Here is a 21,813-nt window from a genome sequence, read left to right on the forward strand (position 1 = left end):
AAACCTGACACGCGTTCTCTCTTCCACATGTTTCTGTGCAATTGTGATCAATGTGTGTTACTTTTGTGTAAATTAAGTGTTGTATTGCATGTGTTCAGAGTTGAATGTGTTGAACAGGTGTTGGTGACGTAGAGACAACCCATCAAGACCTACGAACCCCCCCCCCCCCCCCCCCCCCCCCTGTTCAGAGGACCGTGAACTGAGAGCATTGAAATTCACGATCGTCTTCAGTGTAGCAATAGTACAGTGAATCTCCGGAAATTCTGAAGTGTGAAGACCCCTACGTCGACTTCTCAGATTTCAAAGCAAAATTTCAACATTCCTCCAAGACACTTCTATGATGTCGTACAAGACTCGACACTCTGAATGGCAAGCTGACTCGCGCTCATTAAAAGCGGAGATCGATTTCAGCTCGCCTACAATGGCAGTGCTGGAAGTTGAACGGCTCCTCTTCTCTGGGAGAGCGATCAACAGTCATGCTGATGAGGTCTGGCCCAGACTTTATATCGGAGACATGTAAGAGATGAGCAGTTCTGTTTATATAGGAGACGTGTAAGAGATGAGCAGTTCTGTTTATATAGGAGACGTGTAAGAGATGAGCAGTTCTGTTTATATAGGAGATGAGCACTTCTATTTATATAGGAGACGTGTAAGAGATGAGCAGTTCTGTTTATATAGGAGACGTGTAAGAGATCAGCAGTCCTGTTTATATAGGAGACGTGTAAGAGATGAGCAGCTCTGTTTATATAGGAGACGTGTAAGAGATGAGCACTCCTGTTTATATAGGAGACGTGTAAGAGATGAGCAGTTCTGTTTATATAGGAGACGTGTAAGAGATGAGCAGCTCTGTTTATATAGGAGACGTGTAAGAGATGAGCACTCCTGTTTATATAGGAGACGTGTAAGAGATGAGCAGTTCTGTTTATATAGGAGACATGTAAGAGATCAGCAGTTCTGTTTATATAGGAGACGTGTAAGAGATGAGCAGTCCTGTTTATATAGGAGACGTGTAAGAGATCAGCAGTTCTGTTTATATAGGAGATGTGTAAGTGACCTCTGTATTTAGAATTTTATTTGTTCATTGAACATACAGATCACATATAGTTATCACATATTTGGTTCAGATTTCAGAAATAAATTAAATTCTCTCCATGATTTTGTTTCAATCCACAGGGATTTGCTAATTATCTCAAGACTTAAAAAAAATAATATAATGAATTCTCAAGACTTAAAAAAAATAATATAATGAATTCTCAAGCTGAGCAATGCAAAAATATGGAATTTTGAATTGATCTTATAAACTATATCTAAAAACAACCCTGTTTTGCAGAAAAGCTATTTAAGGACCTGTGTGTGTGTGTGTGTGTGTGTGTGTGTGTGATGATTTGCAGGGAAATGGCTGAGAATCGCACAGAACTTCGCCGACGTAACTTCACACACATCCTGAACTGTGCGCACAGCTCCAGGCGAGGTGCTGAGTTCTACGATGGAATGGGCATCAGCTACTTGGGCATCGAGGCCCACGACTCGCCCGCCTACGACATGAGCGTCAACTTCAACACGGCAGCAGAATTCATTCATAATGCTCTTCGTGGAGGAGGTGCAAACACTGCTGCTGCTGCTGGTTAACATTTGCATATGCTAATGCGGCCCACTGACATGTGCTCTGTGATGTTTTCTCAGGTAAAATCCTGGTGCACTGTCACGTGGGCGTGAGCCGCTCGGCCACCGTGGTGCTGGCGTATCTGATGCTGAAGCACAGCATGAACCTGGTGCAGGCAGTCAACACGGTTAAAGAGGGTCGAGGTATCATCCCCAACAGAGGGTTCCTCAGACAGCTTATCCACCTGCAGGTTCAGCTGTTTGGCAACAGAACCTGAATGTGTCAACCCTGTTTCCCATTACCAAGGGATGCTGAAGTTGTTGTCTGTCAGTAATCATGTAGTACTGTTCAATTTTTATCACTGATGTCAATTGAATTAACCTATTTATTATTATTACTATTAGAAGTAATAGCAGAATTAGTAGTAGTATTAATAGTGATGATGATGATGATGATGTTTTGTAATTTTCTCATTAAAATTTGAGAAACAAATGATCAAATCCATTAATTTTCCCTTCAACACGCTCGGAGGCACTTGGTATGGAATAATAATGTCCTATACATCTGTAAAACTCTATATATAGAATAATATCTTATACATATATAAATCTCTCTTCTTGGAATATTTGTTTTAGAACAATATCATGCTGGTTGATTTAATTCTGATGTTTTTCTTAACTATGAGTTGTTTGAAATAATTTTTAATCAATTTTAAATTACATTGAAAGTCGGTTTGGTGTATTATACCTTAATGGTAGATCTTATGATTTTAAAGTATCTTCTTCTAAACATATTCAGAAAATCTGTTTAACAAAAATTATTTGATAAGATTTCCAAATAACACTGACACACGACATCTATTCATTTATTTCGGTATTGTATTTGATCTGTATGATCATAAAATATATTCATGTTTATATGATATATCTAGATCATGCATACATTCTTGCGAATATGGTAGTCCGTATTTAAGCTGTGGAGTTTATTCTAATTCTGTGCACAGTCGATGGAGATTAAGACATTTGTGTTGTCGCCAAGAAGCACAGTACGTTTAATTCGCATTTACCTAGCAACCCCACGGCAACACATAAGGAAGTACTAGGCAACATGGGGACCAACGGCTCGGAATGGGAACCAACACGGCGAATATGACAGACTATCGCGTTTTTTTTCCGTATATCGACGCGTTTTAATACAAATACTCCAAATGCATTTAAAACTTCACTAAAATACGCTGCTAGCGTAGCTCTTCGGTAATAGACAGCTACTAAAAGTCGTTTCAGACTGGGCGAATCAGGGAAAAGTAAAAAAACGACGCGTAGAGATCAAGTCCTCCAGTAAGATGGCCAGCTCACGGGTGTCGGAGCTCCTGCCGCCGCAGCTCGACCCGCTTCAGGCCGCCGTGGCTTTTGGTGATCGTGCGATTCCACGTTTGTTGCTGGAAATGCAGGACGATGCGTCGTTCGTGCGGCAGAGGGCGCTCGCTGCGCTCTGCGACCTCGTTCGTGACCCGGAGCGGGCGTATGAAGCCATTCGCATCGGTACGTGGGCTGCTGTAGCAGCCTGAAATCGGTTTGTTTTATTGTGTGTTTAATGTGCATATATAATTTGGAAATTGAGAGACATCAAACATAGCCCTATAAGTCTTGTATTTATTATCTGATGTTGGTTAGGTTGTCTGGAGAGACTGAGAGTCCTGATAAAGGATGAAGATGGCTCAGTTAGGACACACGCTACGGAGGTGCTTCATCTGCTGGCTACACACAGTGTGGGCAGGTGATCTTTCAACCCATCTGTAAAAAGGCTTGAAAGTATTATGTTTGACTGTGTTTGGCTGGTTTTGGCCGGTTTGTGTTTGGCTGTGTTTCACTGTGACCGGCTGTGTCTGGCTATGCAGGGAGGCCTTCCTGAGGATGGACGTGGTGTCTGCTCTGTCAGATCTGCTGGAGGAACCTGTCCCTGCCTGTCGGAAGAACGTGTTCAAGACACTCAGTATGCTGGCCGAGTTTCCTGCAGGTTTGCCCCTGTTCTACACATTGGTCAGATATACAGATACACGTCACACATATGCAGGAGTCACGGCGGGGCCGAGGTCTTTGTACATAAAATGGCTTCTGAAGTCGGGTAAAACCACGGGCATGGAGGGACCACTGTTAGGAGTGCTCACTTGTACTCATGGACCCATATCTGGGTCGGTTTCAGATCTGGTCATTAACCAGTCAGGATGTACTCATAAAGATCAATCAACCAATCGGGGTTTATTTATAATGGTCATCAACCAATCAGGGATTGTTTATAAAGGGCATCGACCAATCTGTGTGAGCTAACTTGTACTGAAAGTCAAGCTATATGATAGTTTTTCTAGCACTAATCCCACAGTGCTGGACGATCACAGTATTCTATTTTTGTCATCCATATGTGACTTTTTTTGGTTCAAAGGAGACGTCTACATTCTCCCTGCTGCTACACTTCCTCTACACGGTGCTCTTTAGAGACTCACACACAGATTGCTTGTTCTACTGTTTATTTGTAGTTGTGGGTGGATTACATGTGAGATTTTTGACAATGCTAGAAGATAATCGAGGCTCTTTGAGGGATTTGGTCACACAGGCAATAACAAACATTCATAGACCACACACTTAAACTCTGTCAGGTCCCACCCATTACCAGTCAGACACGGGTCACTCTGCTGGGTCTGAACTACTGGGAACATAAGCAGAAAAACAGACTGGTGTATTTTCCCCCAAGCGTGTACATCGATATAATTTCTCTGCATGTTATAATCATTAGATGGTCTACAAACTCCACTTTTTTATCCTCTCCTCTCTCCTCTTTTTCTCCTCTCTTCATCTCCCTCATCTCCCTCACTTTATTCTAAGCTCTTGTGTGTTTATTTGTACTCTACTGCAGTGTGTCTGTGTATTTGCTGAAATCTGCCAAAGGTGCTCTAAGGGGGCAGCTGGGAAGAGCAGACGAACCTCTCTGATTGGCTGGATGCATCACTCTCTGATTGGCTGGCTGCATCACTCCCGCCCTCCTTCCTTCCCTCCCTGTCCAGGGGTGGCGTGCATGGTGGATCTGGACCTGGTTCCCAGTCTGGTGCTGAAGGTTCCCGTGGAGCAGGAGAACATTCGCGTGCTTGTCCTCTCCACACTGAGCGCCTGCATACGACAGGACGCGCCGTCGGCCCTGGCCAGCGGGGCCGTCTCCGTCCTGAAGGAGCAGCTCTCCCACCCCTCCCCCGACATCCGCAGGACGGCCTCCTCCGCCGTGCTCGCCATCAGGTGAGTCACACCTGGGACTGTAGAAAGACAGGTGAGACAGGGTCGCCCCAAGACAGGAGAGACAGGTGAGACAGGGTCACCCCAAGACAGGAGAGACAGGTGAGACAGGGTCGCCCCAAGACAGGAGAGACAGGTGAGACAGGGTCGCCCCAAGACAGGAGAGACAGGTGAGACAGGGTCGCCCCAAGACAGGAGAGAGAAAGAAATCTACTCTGTCTCTCTCTCCATCTCTTCCCCCTCCCGCCAGTGTTCCTGTAGAGGGGAAGAGGAGGGTCTGTGAGGAGGAAGTGCTTCCTGTGCTGGTCAGGCTGCTGTCTGATCATGACGCTGGGGTCAGCGCTAATGCAGCCGGAGCCATCATGAACACAGCCGTCATCACTAAAGGTCAGAATGCACACACACACACACACACACACACACACACACACACACATATACACACACACAAAGACACACACACACACATACACATGCACACACACACACACACATACACACACACACACACACACACACACACACACACACACACACACACACACACATACTCAAACATCATGCTCACACACTTCAAGTAACACACTCATTAAGAGGGCTGATTACAGCATTTGATTGCTGATTTTGTGGTCCAGCTATCTTGGTGAAACTTACAGCTGGTGATTTAATAATATTCGGCTTTATATTGTGAGATACAGAACACAATATCCATGTATGTATATCTGAGAGGTGTCCACTCAGTCCAGGTGTTTACTCAGTCCATATATTTAAACTGTTTAAATACCTGGACTGAGTAAACACCTGGACTTTTAAAAACAGTCCAGATGTTTACGTGGTCCAGATGTTTACATGGTCCAGGTGCTTACTCAGTCCAGATGTTTACTCTGTTCAGGTGTTTAAGCAGTCCAGATGTTTACTCAGTCCAGATGTTTACGTGGTTCAGGTGTTCACTCAGTCCAGGTGTTTACTCAGTTCAGGTGTTTCCTCAGTCCAGGTGTTTAAACAGTCCAGATGTGTACTCAGTCCAGGTGTTTACGCAGTCCAGGTGTTTCTCAGTCCAGGTGTTTCTCAGTCCAGGTGTTTACTCAGTCCAGATGTTTATTCAGTCCAGGTTTTCTCTCAGTCCAGGTGTTTACTCAGTCCAGATGTTTATTCAGTCCAGGTGTTTACTCAGTCCAGGTGTTTACTCAGTCCAGGTGTTTACTTAGTCCAGGGCCCTATCCTGGACTCTCGCTGAACAATGAACATAACTGACTGACCTCTTCATAATTACATCTGACTCCTGGTTAAGAGTCTTAAGTGGAACTGATATGATTGCAACAAGCAGCACAAAAGACATTGAGTTAAAACGTCTCTATCTCCATGTACACTGCCCTGTGGGCGGTGCTCTGTTCTGTGGGCGGTGCTCTGTTCCGTGGGCGGTGCTCTGCTCCGTGGGCGGTGCTCTTCTGCCTGTGCAGGGAAGTTCCAGGCCCTGGGGGCGGGAGCTGTTCAGCCTCTGCTGTGCCTGCTGGGAAAGGAAGACACGGCCAGCTGTGCCAACGCGCTCCGCGCCCTCACCTGCCTGGCGGAGGTGCCCCGTGCCCGGCTGCAACTCCTCCCACACCTGCCCCTGCTGGAGTCCCTCCTCCACCACCCAGCCCCCATCATCCAGCGGGCCAGCGCTACCGCCATACAGGTCATCTCCTGGACTCCCTGAGACAGAAGACATGGGGAGGAGGGAGGGGCTTAGGGAGGGGCGGGGAATATGTAAAAAATACTGGGTGGAGCTACAAACTCTAAGACTTCTGTCTAGTTATGAAGAAAGTGGTTTTCTATTATTAGTCTTTTATAGAAAAATAAGAGTTTAATACTGTGTATGCAATGGATTAAAGAACAGAGTGGATCTGTGTTCATTCTGATCTTCTTTCAGATATTTCTTTTACTTCCACTAATGCAGCACCAACACAGGACACTGATGACACACGTCTCCATTCGCAAACCCACGTGTTTACTGCGTTAAATACGTTATGACACCGTGTCGCTGTTATACTGTCATTAGATGGTTTAACAACATAACGGTCTTGCTCCGCGTATAAACCGTTCGGTGAAACCGACCGAAGTACGTCTCCTTCGTCTCAGTGAATCTTCCTGTCACGACAGTGCGCTGTTCTCCCTGCAATGTCATGTCATAAATAGACTGCATAGATTATGAATGTACAGCTCAATTTGTTTTTTCCGGAAATTAACAATAGCTGTTTGTAAGCTCTAAATATATGTATAATATATATTAAATTGGGCTGAAACCCGTTCTTTTATTTATGAAATGTAATTAAATTTCTCTGTTTGTATAAATAAATAAACACGTGCATTAAATATGTCCATTTGTCACACTCTACGGGGTCAGCGTGATATTCACTGTGACTGTGGGTGTCATAATAATCACATTATAAAGCAAAGACGCGACGTCACGCTGACACGCGACCCCTCCGTGCCGCCAGTGGATTCAACCAGCGGCCAACGGCAGCGAGCGCGTGCACGCTATCTGTCCGCGTGCAGTCACGCCACGCGCGCGTTTAGCGCAGATAAAGATTTTGGACTGCTCGCTGACTACCAGCTTTTCGCGGTACACAGGACGCAGAACTTCCGTTTCTAAATCCCGTTTTGAGAATACACTTTGCACTAAAATTAGATTTTATTGGAATTAAACGTGGGAATTATCCATCCACGCTGAAACTGCCAGGTGGAAATTTTTCAGTATTTTTTTTCACAGGAATGAGGTAAGAAGTTCACAAATTGACAAAGTGCGCTCTAACAGGTGAGACTGGACGGATATATAATGTTTTTTTAGGTGACCAGCTCCAGGTTCGCCAGGTTCGGTATTTCTACAGCACTTTTACCCCGATGCGCTTTCGATCGCGTCCGAGCGTCTTCCCAGGCGCGCGCACATCCGCAGGCAGCTCGAGCGTCCTGAAATGTCGTGACTCCTGCACGCCGTGACACGGTGCGACGTTTGTGCGTTAAAATGCAAATCGCGGGGGGAATTTCACTTGATGTAGCCGACGAGAGGACTCCAGCGGGAGACGGCTCGGCTTTACGTAACACCGGGCGAGGAGCGGGGGAAACCGGCCTTTCGTAACAGCGTCACTCAGACACCACGGGAACACGGAGGTGCGAGACAAGCGAGTGTTTTCAGTGGAAAGTGCTCTGAACCTCCGAACCTCCTGCTGATATTAAACTACCAACCTGAATTCTGTCTGCAAGAACAGCAGTCCAGCCTATTCGTAACTGTACCCTATTTAAATTTGATTTATTAAACCAAACCCCACAGTTGCTGAAGTAACGTTGGATGTTGCTCTTGGTTTGTAAATCGTGACTTTTAAAAATCATCCTGAAATGCGCGTGTGTCGCGAGGCCGTGGTGTAAACTACTGCCCCTCGCGCGGAGGAGGTAACGGGCAGGTCTGTGTTACGAAAGCGCAGTTACAGATCAGTACACAACCGGAATGAATTTGTCGAATTAATTATACGCAGTTTTCATGTTTCTCATTTGCCGTCATGCACCAGTGCGCATGACTGTAATATCAATAGGTACTTTCAGTGTCCATTAGGTGATGTGGCTGACCCGTGTGTCCGCTGTTGGGACCCTGTTAAACGCACGTGTAACCCTATACGCGTGAGTCTGCAGTTTCCCGGTGTCTAAGGCAGGACAGTCTTGTCTGTTCGTGCTAGTTTTCCTGCATACCCTGTCCCCTGCCCTGAATTTTATATGTAAACATTATATGTAGAAACATAATCACAGTTGTTGCTTTTTTTTAGGGGGGGGGGGGTGTAGGCGGTTTCCAATCATTCCTGTTCACACTACTCATGTGTTCAGTCGGATAGTGTGAGCGATGTCCCTCTGGCGTTAAAGAAAACCTTTGCCACTGTCTTAAAACTGTCTGTGAGTGCCTAGCAGCAATGGAACTACAACAGCATCACAACAATACTATAACAATACCACAACAGTACAACCATAGCACAACAATTCAACAGTACTATAGCAGTACAACAGTACATCCCTAGCACACCAATTCAACAGTACTATAGCAGTACAACAGTACAACCCTAGCACACCAATTCAACAGTACTATAGCAGTACAACAGTACAACCCTAGCACAACAATTCAACAGTACTGTAGTAATACAAAAGTACAACCCTAGCACACCAATTCAACAGTACTATAGCAGTACAACAGTACAACCCTAGCACACCAATTCAACAGTACTGTAGCAGTACAAAAGTACAACCCTAGCACACCAATTCAACAGTACTATAGCAGTACAACAGTACAACCCTAGCACACCAATTCAACAGTACTATAGCAGTACAAAAGTACAACCCTAGCACACCAATTCAACAGTACTATACAGACCCTCCAGAAAGTCGCGATGTTGCGATTTGCAACTTCAACGCAACTTCAAGCAAACACCGCGAATTCAGGGCGGTGTTGCAACTTCAGCCAATCACCGCAACTTTCCCGCAAATTTGACCAATCACTGATGTCGTATTGATGTGACGTCGACAAACTCCCGCCTTACTTCCGTATATACGTTCAAGAGGAGCAGACTGAAAGCAGCATAAGCGACGAAAATAACGGCAAAAAGATCGGGAAAAGCAGTATCCCAGTACACTACATGAAAGCGGGGATAAACTGTCCAGATCCGAGCCGCGAATTGATTATCTATGGCCCCCTGGATGATATTTAATTACTATTAGAACCGGCCCGCAGGCCACAGCCGCCCGATGGTGTTTTGCACGCACAAACACTACATTCCCCACAATGCAACGGTAGCCCGCGAAGTCACTGCAGCGCACGCAAGTGGCGAGGGTCTGAGATAAAGTTTATAAGTTTAAACTTTAAACTGAGATAAAGTTTATTTATCTCTGATCCATATCTATGAGTTACTAGTTCGCTCTGGCGCCAACCACTGGCGATCGATCTCGATATAATACTTAATTTGTGTCCATTTCACAGGCCGCCTGGTAACAACTTACGTTCGCTAACCCCGCCACCCCCTCCAGGTTCAAATCTCACTTCAAGCGATCTTGAAAAGTTGGCAACCCTGAATAAATAGGTAAATAGATAATTAAAATGTACTACTAAATAGAGGAAACCATACAACATTTACTCCCTATTGTAATGTACTCACAAAAAAGCAAAAACACACCGCAACTTCCATCGCAATTTTTTTGAAAAACACCCGCAACATCAAACATTTTAGCCCGCAGCCCGCAACAATCACAAAAAAAGCCCGCGAAATCCTGGTGGGACTGACTATAGCAGTACAACAGTACAACCCTAGCACACCAATTCAACAGTACCATATCAATACAACAGTACTACAACAGTACTACTACAGTACTACAACATCAATACAACAGTACTACCACAGTTGTACAACAACACTACAATGGTACTACAGCAGCACTACAACAGTACAACTACGGTATTGCAACAGCACTACTGCAGTACTACAACAGTACTTCTACAGAAATACTACGGTACTACAACAGTACTACCACAGTACTGGAGTACTACAACAGTACCACAACAGTACTATAACAATACTACTATAGTACTATAACAGTACCACTACAGTACTACTACAGTACTGCAACAGTACTACTACAGTACTAGAGTACTACTATAACAATACTACTACAGTACTTTAACAGTACTACAACAGTACCACTACAGTACTACTACAGTACTATAACAGTACTACAACAGTGCCACATCCCTGTGTGTCTGTGGCTATTCTTTGGCTCCACTGTGATCATTTTTATTAGCCAATCACAATGCAACGCAATGTGATTGCACAGCGTGAATCAGGTCATCGAGAGCCCAGACCTCTTAATCAATCCCCGGTTGGTGGGAGACGGTTAGTGTGAGGGGCACAGATCACACACAGCAGGACTGCAGAACAATCGGCCTCATGGACTTGGCCATCTGGACCCTGCTGACTGCCATCTGTCTTCTCCCGATTCATCATCAAGAAAGTGGTGGCTTATTATAGAACGTGTCACTGAGAAAGACTGAAATAATCATTACCATTCTTAAAATCTGTGAGTGTGAGTGAATGATGGAGAGAGAGAGAGAAAGCTAGGTGGAGGAGAGGGAGAGAGAGAGGATGGGATTGGGGGAGGAGGGAGAAGAGGGAGACGTGCTGTCATATATGAAATTGGTGTTTATTGTTTGATTCATTACACAGTCCTACAGTAAGGGCTGAAATGCATCCCTGGGTCATATGTGGTGAATGGTGTGTGTGTGTTGGTCAGTGTGTTTCAGGGTCCAGGGTGGACAGTATGACTTACACTCTCCTGTTGGCCCTGGAGACCCTCATACATTACATTAAACACCACCAGTGCAACAGGTTGCCATGACAGTGACACGAGGGCTGGGCTTTCTTCTCGAAATGTCACTGTTGTTCTACTCCTCATTAGACACGCCTGAATGACATCTCGTGTGTGTGTGTGTGTGTGTGTGTGTGTGTGAGTGTGAGGAGAAGCGAGTGACACTGCATTTCTCCAGCATGGTGATTGGGACATGGCCACTGTTCAGAGGGCAACCGAGGTTTTGTGTGTATGTGTGAGTGTGCGTTTGTGTGTGTGTGTGTGTGTGTGTGTGTGTGTGTGTGTGTGTGTGTGTGAGTGAGTGTGTGTATGGTAGAGACATGGCCACATCTCAGAGGAGAACAGAGGCTTTCTGTGTGAGCTTGTCTGTGTTCCATCTTAACCTCTGACTCTGCAGATGAGAGACCAGAGATGACATGGCAGTTCTGCTGGTGTTTTCTGTGAGACTGATACCTGTGCAGAGGGAGGGGCTGAGCTGCATGGTACCTGTGCAGAGGGAGGGGCTGAGTGTCCATGATACCTGTGCAGAGGGAGGGGCTGAGCTGCATGGTACCTGTGCAGAGGGAGGGGCTGAGTGTCCATGATACATGTGCAGAGGGAGGGGCTGAGTGTCCATGATACCTGTGCAGAGGGAGGGGCTGAGCTGCATGGTACCTGTGCAGAGGGAGGGACTGAGTGTCCATGATACCTGTGCAGAGGGAGGGGCTGAGCTGCATGATACCTGTGCAGAGGGAGGGGCTGAGCTGCATGATACCTGTGCAGAGGGAGGGGCTGAGCATGCATGAGCAGACAGGAGTCCAGAGGTTGGTGCCCAGTCAGAAAAGTATTCATTTGTAACAAGAGTTGATTTATTGCCATGAGCATTTCAACCATGCTAGCCAGATCTTTGCACATCAGTCAGTTACCCAAAAGTAAATAAACTGTCAAAGATGGAACTGGAATGCATGAATGGATGTATTATTATGTAAATGTATTGCATAATGAAAAATAATTAAGACATTATGTAAACATTATTATGTAGACATTATCCTAAATGAGCCGTAATACTGTGAGAGGTTACAGTCACTTTTGGTGTATATACAGATTCAGTATGAAGAATGTCATTAAAAGTGTGACTCCCACAAAGCTGATTTAGACACACACACTCACACACACACACACACACACACACACACACACACACACACACACACACACACACACACACACACACACACATGCTGTGTATCTTATTAAGTTGGAGCAGCAGCAGGTATCACAGCTACACCGGCACTGTGTCCCAGAGAGAGAGAGAGAGAGAGAATGAAGGATGGTTGTTGTAATACTGCTTTGGTAATACTGTAAATTAGTATGGTCATACCAATAAAGCTTTACTGAATTGAATGAAAATTGACAAACAGAAAGGAAGACAGAAGGAAGAAAAAGAGAGAAGGAGCGATAGAGGGAGAGAGCGAGAGGGTGGAGGGAGACATAGAGGGAGAGAGGATGGCGGTAGGGGAATCGATGCATGTTTAGCACTAAATGATCTTTTTTTTTTCTTTTTGCTGTGATTGAGCTCATAAGTGTGTGATATAGTGAGTGTATTGTAGAGTCTTGTAAAGTCTTGTAGAGATGGTTTGTATTTCTTGCATGGGGACATTAGGGACTGTTCTGGTTGTTCAGGTTGACATTAAGACAGGAAGTGCTCTGGGTTTAATATGTTAATTCAAATGGATTTTCAGAAGAACGTTTGGGGACAGAGACCTGTGCAGAGGGGACAGACCTGTGCAGTGGGGACAGAGACCTTTGCTGTGGGGACAGAGACCTGTGCAGTGGGGACAGAGACCTCTGCAGAGGGGACAGACCTGTGTAGTGGGGACAGACCTGTGCAGAGGGGACAGACCTGTGCAGTGGGGACAGACCTGTGCAGAGGGGACAGACCTGTGCAGTGGGGACAGACCTGTGCAGTGGGGACAGAGACCTGTGTAATGGGGACACAGACCTGTGCAGCAGGGACAGAGACCTGTGCAACAGGGACAGACCTGTGCAGTGGGGACAGAGACCTGTGCTGTGGGGACAGAGACCTCTGCAGTGGGGACAGACCTGTGTAGTGGAGACAGACCTGTGCAGTGGGGACAGAGACCTGTGCAGCGGGGACAGAGACCTGTGCAGTGGGGACAGACCTGTACAGTGGGGACAGAGACCTGTGCATTGGGGACAGAGACCTGTGCAATGTGGACAGAGACCTGAGCAGTGGGGACATACCTGTACAGTGAAGACAGACCTGTATCTGTGTGTGCATCTTTTCTGGATGTGCAGCACATTCCAAAGCCAGAGTCCTCAGCTTCATGTTTACAGCCAAAGGTCACATGAGAACGCCACAGCCAATCCACACTGACACCAACCAATCCACACTAACACCAATCAATCCACACTGACACCAACCAATCCACACAATCCACACTAACACCAACCAATCCACACTAACAACCAACCAATCCACACTAACAACCAACCAATCCACACTAACACCAACCAATCCACACTGACACCAACCAATCCACACTGACAACCAACCAATCCACACTGACACCAACCAATCCACACCAACACCAACCAATCTACACAATCCACACAATCCACACTAACACCAACCAATCCACACAATCCACACTAACAACCAACCAATCCACACTAACACCAACCAATCCACACTAACAACCAACCAATCCACACTGACACCAACCAATCCACATTAACAACCAACCAATCCACACTAACACCAACCAATCCACACAATCCACACTAACACCAACCAATCCACACTAACAACCAACCAATCCACACCAACACCAACCAATCTACACAATCCACACAATCCACACTAACACCAACCAATCCACACAATCCACACTAACAACCAACCAATCCACACTAACACCAACCAATCCACACTAACAACCAACCAATCCACACTAACAACCAACCAATCCACACCAACACCAACCAATCCACACCAACACCAACCAATCTACACAATCCACACAATCCACACTAACAACCAACCAATCCACACAATCCACACTAACAACCAACCAATCCACACAATCCACACTAACAACCAACCAATCCACACAATCCACACTAACAACCAACCAATCCACACTAATAACCACACAATCCACACTAACAACCAACCAATCCACACAATCCACACTGATACCTACCAATCCACATTAATAACAACACAATGCACACTGACACCAACTAATCCACACAATTAAACATGCAAAACCAAAAAGACATGTAGGAGTAATGAGAAAACTTGAGTTGCAGTAGGATTTGTCACCGTGGGTTTCTAGGGCCGTCAGTCAGGCTGTGAGACACACCAGTCTGTGGTGTTCACATGTGCTTGAGTTACAAAACAACTGTACAGAGAACAGTCTGTCTCACAGTGTGATCTGACTCCAGAGGGACTGTGTATGTATCTGTGTGTGTGTATGTTTCTGTGGGTGTGTGTTTTCATGCATGTTTGTATGCATGTGCGTTTGCACATGCATGTCTTTGAGTGTTTGTGTGTGTGTCTGACATGTGTTTGCGTGCCTGTTTGTACACATGTGTGTGTGTGCATGTGTGTATGCGTGTGTACGCGTGTGTTTGCGCACGTGTGTGTACGCGCGTGTTTGCATGCGTGTATTTGAGACTTCCACTGTACTCTCTTATCTCCTATACCAGCTTGTATTGCTGCGGTGGTGTGTGTGTGCGCGTCAGAAACAGTGTGTTGGTGTGTGTGAGTGTCAGAGACAGTTATGTTGGTGTGTGAGTGTCAGAGACAGTGTGTTGGTGTGTGTGAGCATCAGAGACAGTTATATTGGTGTGTGTATGTCAGAGAAAGTGGGACAATGGACGATGTGATGTGTACAGTCTTGTTAAATATGTCAGCAAATCAGACGCGTGGTGTACATGGCGGCCCTCTCTGGGCGTGGCCAGATCTTGTTCCCTCGAGATAAGTCAAAGAGAGAGAGAGAGAGAGAGAGAGAGAGAGAGAGAGAGAGAGGTTGTGACATAGTGTCTGAGTGGCCTTGTGCAACATACAGGAGCTGAAGTTTCTAGAAGGTTCTAACACAGGAACGTCACGTCTGCTCTTTACATTCCAGCTGCCTCTGAGGCCATTTTGAAAGTTTCTCTGTGAATACAAATGTACAACGCTGCTGACATCTCCTCCAGATTAGGACCGTGGCTCGGTCTTCTCCTCCGACTGCACTAATGTTGATGTTCCTGTGATCTGAGCACATGCAAACAGAACTGTGTGTTTATAGATGCTGATCATTAAAAATGTCACAAAAACGCTTATTTGGCGTTCAAGGCAACATCTGCTCTCTCATATTACTGCCATACTTTGCAACAGCAGAACATGAGCTGAAGAAACATCTCCCTATTCCCTACTCCCTACTCCCAAATCCATACTCCTTACTCACAACACCATGAGGTGCCCTACATGGTTAACCACCAGTTTGGTTGTGACTGTCACACCTCCTTCTCCTAGAGCACTATGGGCGAACAAGGAGCCATTTTGGACTCAGCCTGTGTATGTTTGGACTGAGCCCGTGTTTGTTTGGTCTCAACCTGTGTTTGCAATCTGAATGCTTCAGCATACCAACACATTTTAGACAATTCCATGCTCCCTACTTTGTGGGAACAGTTTTGAGCTGGCCCCTTCCTCTTCAAACATGACACAAAGCAAGGTCCATAAAGTCATGGATGACAGTCTGGTGTGGATGAACTTGACTGGCCTGCACAAACTCCTGACCTCAACCCAATAGAACACCTTTGAGATGAATTAGAGCGGAGACTGAGAACCAGGCCTTCATGTCCAACATCAGTATGTGACCTCATAAATGTGCTTCTGGAAGAGTGGTCAAAATGGTCCCCATAAGCACACTCCTAAACCTTGTGGACAGCCTTCCCAGAAGAGTTGAAGCTGTTCTAGCTGCAAAGGATAAACCCTATGGATTAGGAATGGGATGTCACTTAAGCTCATATGTGAGTTAAGGGGGGGTGAGCGAATACTTTTGGCAATGTAGTGTATATCGATGCAGTCACTGCTGAATTTGAGAGCTGAAATGTTTTACTTCCTTTCTCTGCAGTCCTCCCACACATTCAAATATGTGTATGTGTGTGTGCGTGTGTGTATGTGTGTGTGTGTGTGTGTGTGGGCACCAGAGAGGTGAATGTTGGTGGAAAACATACTGAAAGCACATAGTCCTTACAGCTTTTTCGATACATTTCAATCGACTGATGTGTTTGTTCGAAGTTTCTGTCCTTTTGCCCTGTCATGCCTTATTCCCCCAGCAGCTGAATCAAACTGAATCAAACTGAAGTGAACTGATAATAAAATAAACGTTAATCAACCAACGTGAATTGAATTAAATGTAAGAGAGGAAGATTAAAGTGTGAAGAGGTGCAGTAATGATGCTCTGCTTGTGCTGCTGTAGGGGCGTGGATTGTGGGCATCTGGTCACCATGGTGCTGTGGGCGTCGGCTTGGTGTGGGGCTTGTTTTATGTGTGTCTCCTAATACAATCAGAGACAAAATGGATGAGGCCATAAACGTCTGTCAGGAGAGCTATTACACTCCAAACTGCTCTCATGTGTTTCAGTTTAGTCTCATAAAGATCAGTCAGCAGAATCAAACACACACAGACACACAAACACACTCAGCAATGTTTTTGACAGCACATTCAGAAGAATAAATAAGTACTAGGGTTAGATGTAGGGCTTAAGCGCCCAACTGCCCATCTCATTGAAGACACACACACGCACGCACGCACACACGCACACACACACACACACACACACACACAATAAATCTATGTAATGTGCCACCCTTGAACAAAGTTCCAATGGTACAGCTTAGCGCATTTAATCTTCCAGGGTGTTGTGTGTGTGTGTGTGTGTGTGTGTGTGTGTGTGTGTGTGTGTGTGTGTCGGTGGGAAGAGGAACAGGGTGTGGGGGACTTCTAAATCCAGAAATCATATTAAAGCCCCAAATACACAAAAGCAGAGTACCCTCACTGAGGCTGAAGGGGTTTTGTGTGGCGGTTATAAAGTATGGAAAGTGCTGGAGCAGGTCTAATCCTTCCCTGTGTAGAGGTGGCATTGTTAGCAAAGCACTGGGTATGATGTCAGTCAGCACGTGGGTCTGATTGGCTGGCAGAGGGGTTAAAGAATGCTGGGTATGAAGAGAACACACTATGACTAGCTGGTGGAATCTAGCTGGTGGGATCTAGTGGCTTCTACTGATCTGGTGAAGTGTCATTGGCCTCCATACCATATTGGCCTCTACACTATCATTTATATATACAGTGTGTGTGTATATATAATTTTTGTGCATAATCTATGCATCTGGTGATGGCTGCCTGACCTAGATTTATGACATCACATGTGTAATCTGTGTTATCTGATTTGTGTATTTAAATCTCTGTGACTTTGGAAAATAATATGCATTATATGTGCTGTTTAGTTCCACATTTTTGATTGACAGGTGTAAAACACAAACATTACAGTTAATTGTTTATAACAAACCCAGACAAACAGATCAATAAATATAATGCATTATTCAGTTATTAACTGAGTCCTAAAATAAGATACAGATTCAGTAGCTGTAGCATTAGGTAACAGGGTCAGACTATCATCCATATATTAAAATGACAAAATTAAAGAGGAAAAGGGTGTTCAATAGAGGGAAGACAACTTTAGCTTCTCAAAATATAAAATGTTATTAAATATGCCATCTCAGTGCTATTCTATTGTTTTGTAATGTAAGGATTTGCGCAAGCCAACTGAGCCATTGTGAGGTCTTCTAGAAGGTCTCTGAGGTCTAGAAAAGTTCACTCATGGTCACAAACATCAGTGTATCCATAGTGACATCCACAAACAGCACATGAAACAGATTAATTCTGTTGGATACATAGGGACAGAAGTGTTACTGCCTATCACACACACGAACCCATATGCGCGCGCACACATACACACACACACACACACACACACACACACACACACCACCACCACCAAGTGATATATGTACAATGGCATGCACAACTTAAAAAAACTCAGTTATTGCCCAGGGTGATATTAGGGGGTTGCCAAAGCTAGTGTGAGTGATTCGCTGGAAAATGGAACTACAACACTAAACTGGTTTGAATGGAACCTCTTCACATCACTCTAAACTGGTTTGAATGGAACCTCTTCACATCACTCTAAACTGTTTTTGTTCTTCTCACAGATTATCCATGTCCATTCTACATGAACATGGTCAAACGATGTGCGTGTATTTGCAGTGGGTGCAGTTGAACAGTTGAACCTTCCAAGTTACACTCCACTCAGCTACCCATATCGCAACATTTCACATTTCAATTAACCTTACTCACAGCTCTGTATGTGTGTGTGTGTGTGTGTGTGTGTGTGTGTGTGTGTGTGTGTGTGTTCGTGTTTATGTATGTGTGTGTTATTTGAGTGTGAATGCAATATTTGACGTTTATAATGGTGACACCACATATTGACTACAGTAGTAGGGATGGCGGTTCGGTACAGTGAGTCTGACCCAGAGCCTGCAGAGAGCTTCACTCCAGAAGCAGCTCCTGTCCGGGTGGTTTAGGACGGCTGTGTTTGCCTGGTACAGGGGGCGGTCTGCTTTTGCCATAGTAACAGCTAGATGTTACATAAGACAGTAGGAGAGGAGAGAGCAGAAATGACTGAGAGAGAGAGGGGGAAAGAGGTAGAGAGAGAGAGAGAGGGGGAGGCAGGGAGAGAGAGAGAGAGAGAGGGGGAAAGAGGTAGAGAGAGAGAGAGGGGGAAAGAGGTAGAGAGAGAGAGAAAGGGGGAGGCAGGGAGAGAGAGAGGGAAGGAGGGAGAGGAAGAGGAAGGTGTCTGCAGACTGTGATATTTTTAGAGTTTCTCTCTTCATCTTAACTTTCATTGCAGTGATTGCACAGCTTTGAGCAGTAGGAAAAACCTGTGTACTGTGTGTGTGTGTACATGAGTGTGTGTGTGTGAGTGTGAATGAAGAAATGCTATGAAGAATGAAGTTGTTTAGTGGTTGTGTACAGTATCTCCATGTGTTAGAGTATGTATTACAATATTATATGACACACTCAACGGCCACTTTATTACTGCTCATTAAAGCAATCAGTGGCATGTCTCAGTGGCATGAAGGTGATACATGGAGGCGTGTCTCAGTGGCATGAAGGTGATACATGGAGGCGTGTCTCAGTGGTATGAAGGTGATACATGGAGGCGTGTCTCAGTGGTATGAAGGCGTGTCTCAGTGGTGTGGAGGTGTGTCTCAGTGGTGTGGAGGCGTGTCTCAGTGGTGTGAAGGCGTGTCTCAGTGGTGTGGAGGCGTGTCTCAGTGGTGTGTAGGCGTGTCTCAGTGGTGTGGAGGCGTGTCTCAGTGGTGTGAAGGCGTGTCTCAGTGGTGTGGAGGCGTGTCTCAGTGGTGTGAAGGCGTGTATCAGTGGTGTGGAGGCGTGTCTCAGTGGTGTGGAGGCGTGTCCCAGTGGTGTGGAGGCGTGTCCCAGTGGTGTGGAGGCGTGTCTCAGTGGTGTGGAGGCGTGTTCCAGTGGTGTGGAGGCGTGTCTCAGTGGTGTGGAGGCGTGTCTCAGTGGTATGGAGGTGATACATGGAGGCGTGTCTCAGTGGTGTGAAGGTGATACATGGAGGCGTGTCTCAGTGGTGTGAAGGCGTGTCTCAGTGGTGTGAAGGCGTGTCTCAGTGGTGTGGAGGCGTGTCCCGGTGGTGTAAAGGCATGTCTCAGTGGTGTGAAGGCATGTCTCAGTGGTATGAAGGCGTGTCTCAGTGGTGTGAAGGCGTGTCTCAGTGGTGTGAAGGCGTGTCTCAGTGGTGTGAAGGCATGTCTCAGTGGTATGAAGGCGTGTCTCAGTGGTATGAAGGCGTGTCTCAGTGGTGTGAAGGCGTGTCTCAGTGGTGTGAAGGCATGTCTCAGTGGTGTGAAGGCGTGTCTCAGTGGTATGAAGGCGTGTCTCAGTGGTGTGAAGGCGTGTCTCAGTGGTGTGGAGGCGTGTCTCAGTGGTGTGAAGGCGTGTCTCAGTGGTGTGGAGGCGTGTCCTGGTGGTGTAAAGGCATGTCTCAGTGGTGTGAAGGCATGTCTCAGTGGTATGAAGGCGTGTCTCAGTGGTGTGAAGGCGTGTCTCAGTGGTGTGAAGGCGTGTCTCAGTGGTGTGAAGGCATGTCTCAGTGGTATGAAGGCGTGTCTCAGTGGTGTGAAGGCGTGTCTCAGTGGTGTGAAGGCGTGTATCAGTGGTGTGGAGGCGTGTCTCAGTGGTGTGGAGGCGTGTCCCAGTGGTGTGGAGGCGTGTCTCAGTGGTGTGGAGGCGTGTCTCAGTGGTATGGAGGTGATACATGGAGGCGTGTCTCAGTGGTGTGAAGGTGATACATGGAGGCGTGTCTCAGTGGTGTGAAGGCGTGTCTCAGTGGTGTGGAGGCGTGTCTCAGTGGTGTGGAGGCGTGTCTCAGTGGTGTGAAGGCGTGTCTCAGTGGTGTGGAGGCGTGTCTCAGTGGTGTGAAGGCGTGTATCAGTGGTGTGGAGGCGTGTCTCAGTGGTGTGGAGGCGTGTCCCAGTGGTGTGGAGGCGTGTCCCAGTGGTGTGGAGGCGTGTCTCAGTGGTGTGGAGGCGTGTTCCAGTGGTGTGGAGGCGTGTCTCAGTGGTGTGGAGGCGTGTCTCAGTGGTATGGAGGTGATACATGGAGGCGTGTCTCAGTGGTGTGAAGGTGATACATGGAGGCGTGTCTCAGTGGTGTGAAGGCGTGTCTCAGTGGTGTGAAGGCGTGTCTCAGTGGTGTGGAGGCGTGTCCCGGTGGTGTAAAGGCATGTCTCAGTGGTGTGAAGGCATGTCTCAGTGGTATGAAGGCGTGTCTCAGTGGTGTGAAGGCGTGTCTCAGTGGTGTGAAGGCGTGTCTCAGTGGTGTGAAGGCATGTCTCAGTGGTATGAAGGCGTGTCCAAGTGGTATGAAGGCGTGTCTCAGTGGTGTGAAGGCGTGTCTCAGTGGTGTGAAGGCATGTCTCAGTGGTGTGAAGGCGTGTCTCAGTGGTATGAAGGCGTGTCTCAGTGGTGTGAAGGCGTGTCTCAGTGGTGTGGAGGCGTGTCTCAGTGGTGTGAAGGCGTGTCTCAGTGGTGTGGAGGCGTGTCCTGGTGGTGTAAAGGCATGTCTCAGTGGTGTGAAGGCATGTCTCAGTGGTATGAAGGCGTGTCTCAGTGGTGTGAAGGCGTGTCTCAGTGGTGTGAAGGCGTGTCTCAGTGGTGTGAAGGCATGTCTCAGTGGTATGAAGGCGTGTCTCAGTGGTGTGGAGGCGTGTCTCAGTGGTGTGAAGGCGTGTCTCAGTGGTGTGGAGGCGTGTCTCAGTGGTGTGAAGGCGTGTCTCAGTGGTGTGAAGGCATGTCTCAGTGGTATGAAGGCGTGTCTCAGTGGTGTGGAGGCGTGTCTCAGTGGTGTGAAGGCGTGTCTCAGTGGTGTGGAGGCGTGTCTCAGTGGTGTGAAGGCGTGTATCAGTGGTG

General features: G+C 46.5%; 3 protein-coding genes across 3 annotated transcripts in view; all 3 read left to right on the plus strand.

Moving 5' to 3' along the window:
- Nucleotides 1-177: 177 nt before the first annotated feature.
- Nucleotides 178-2,046, plus strand: LOC143512662 (dual specificity protein phosphatase 26-like). Its single transcript, XM_077003245.1, has 3 exons — nucleotides 178-516; nucleotides 1,392-1,600; nucleotides 1,684-2,046. The coding sequence occupies exons 1-3, from the start codon at nucleotides 338-340 to the stop codon at nucleotides 1,878-1,880; spliced, it is 585 nt and encodes a 194-aa protein (XP_076859360.1). The 5' UTR covers nucleotides 178-337; the 3' UTR covers nucleotides 1,881-2,046.
- Nucleotides 2,047-2,685: 639 nt separating this feature from the next.
- rsph14 (radial spoke head 14 homolog) lies at nucleotides 2,686-7,243 on the plus strand. Its single transcript, XM_077003247.1, has 6 exons — nucleotides 2,686-3,144; nucleotides 3,277-3,379; nucleotides 3,501-3,619; nucleotides 4,662-4,887; nucleotides 5,135-5,271; nucleotides 6,345-7,243. Exons 1-6 carry the CDS (start codon nucleotides 2,946-2,948, stop codon nucleotides 6,581-6,583), a joined length of 1,023 nt encoding a protein of 340 aa, XP_076859362.1. The 5' UTR covers nucleotides 2,686-2,945; the 3' UTR covers nucleotides 6,584-7,243.
- Nucleotides 7,244-7,392: 149 nt separating this feature from the next.
- The window catches only part of LOC143511695 (dematin-like), a 29,251-nt gene continuing 14,830 nt past the window's right edge, over nucleotides 7,393-21,813 (plus strand). Inside the window, exon 1 of the mRNA XM_077001271.1 lies at nucleotides 7,393-7,643. The gene's annotated coding sequence lies outside the window, so the exon portion shown is untranslated. The remainder of the gene's footprint in view (nucleotides 7,644-21,813) is intronic.

Source organism: Brachyhypopomus gauderio, chromosome 4 (genome assembly GCF_052324685.1).
Source record: "Brachyhypopomus gauderio isolate BG-103 chromosome 4, BGAUD_0.2, whole genome shotgun sequence".
In the NCBI taxonomy this organism is placed as follows: domain Eukaryota; kingdom Metazoa; phylum Chordata; class Actinopteri; order Gymnotiformes; family Hypopomidae; genus Brachyhypopomus; species Brachyhypopomus gauderio.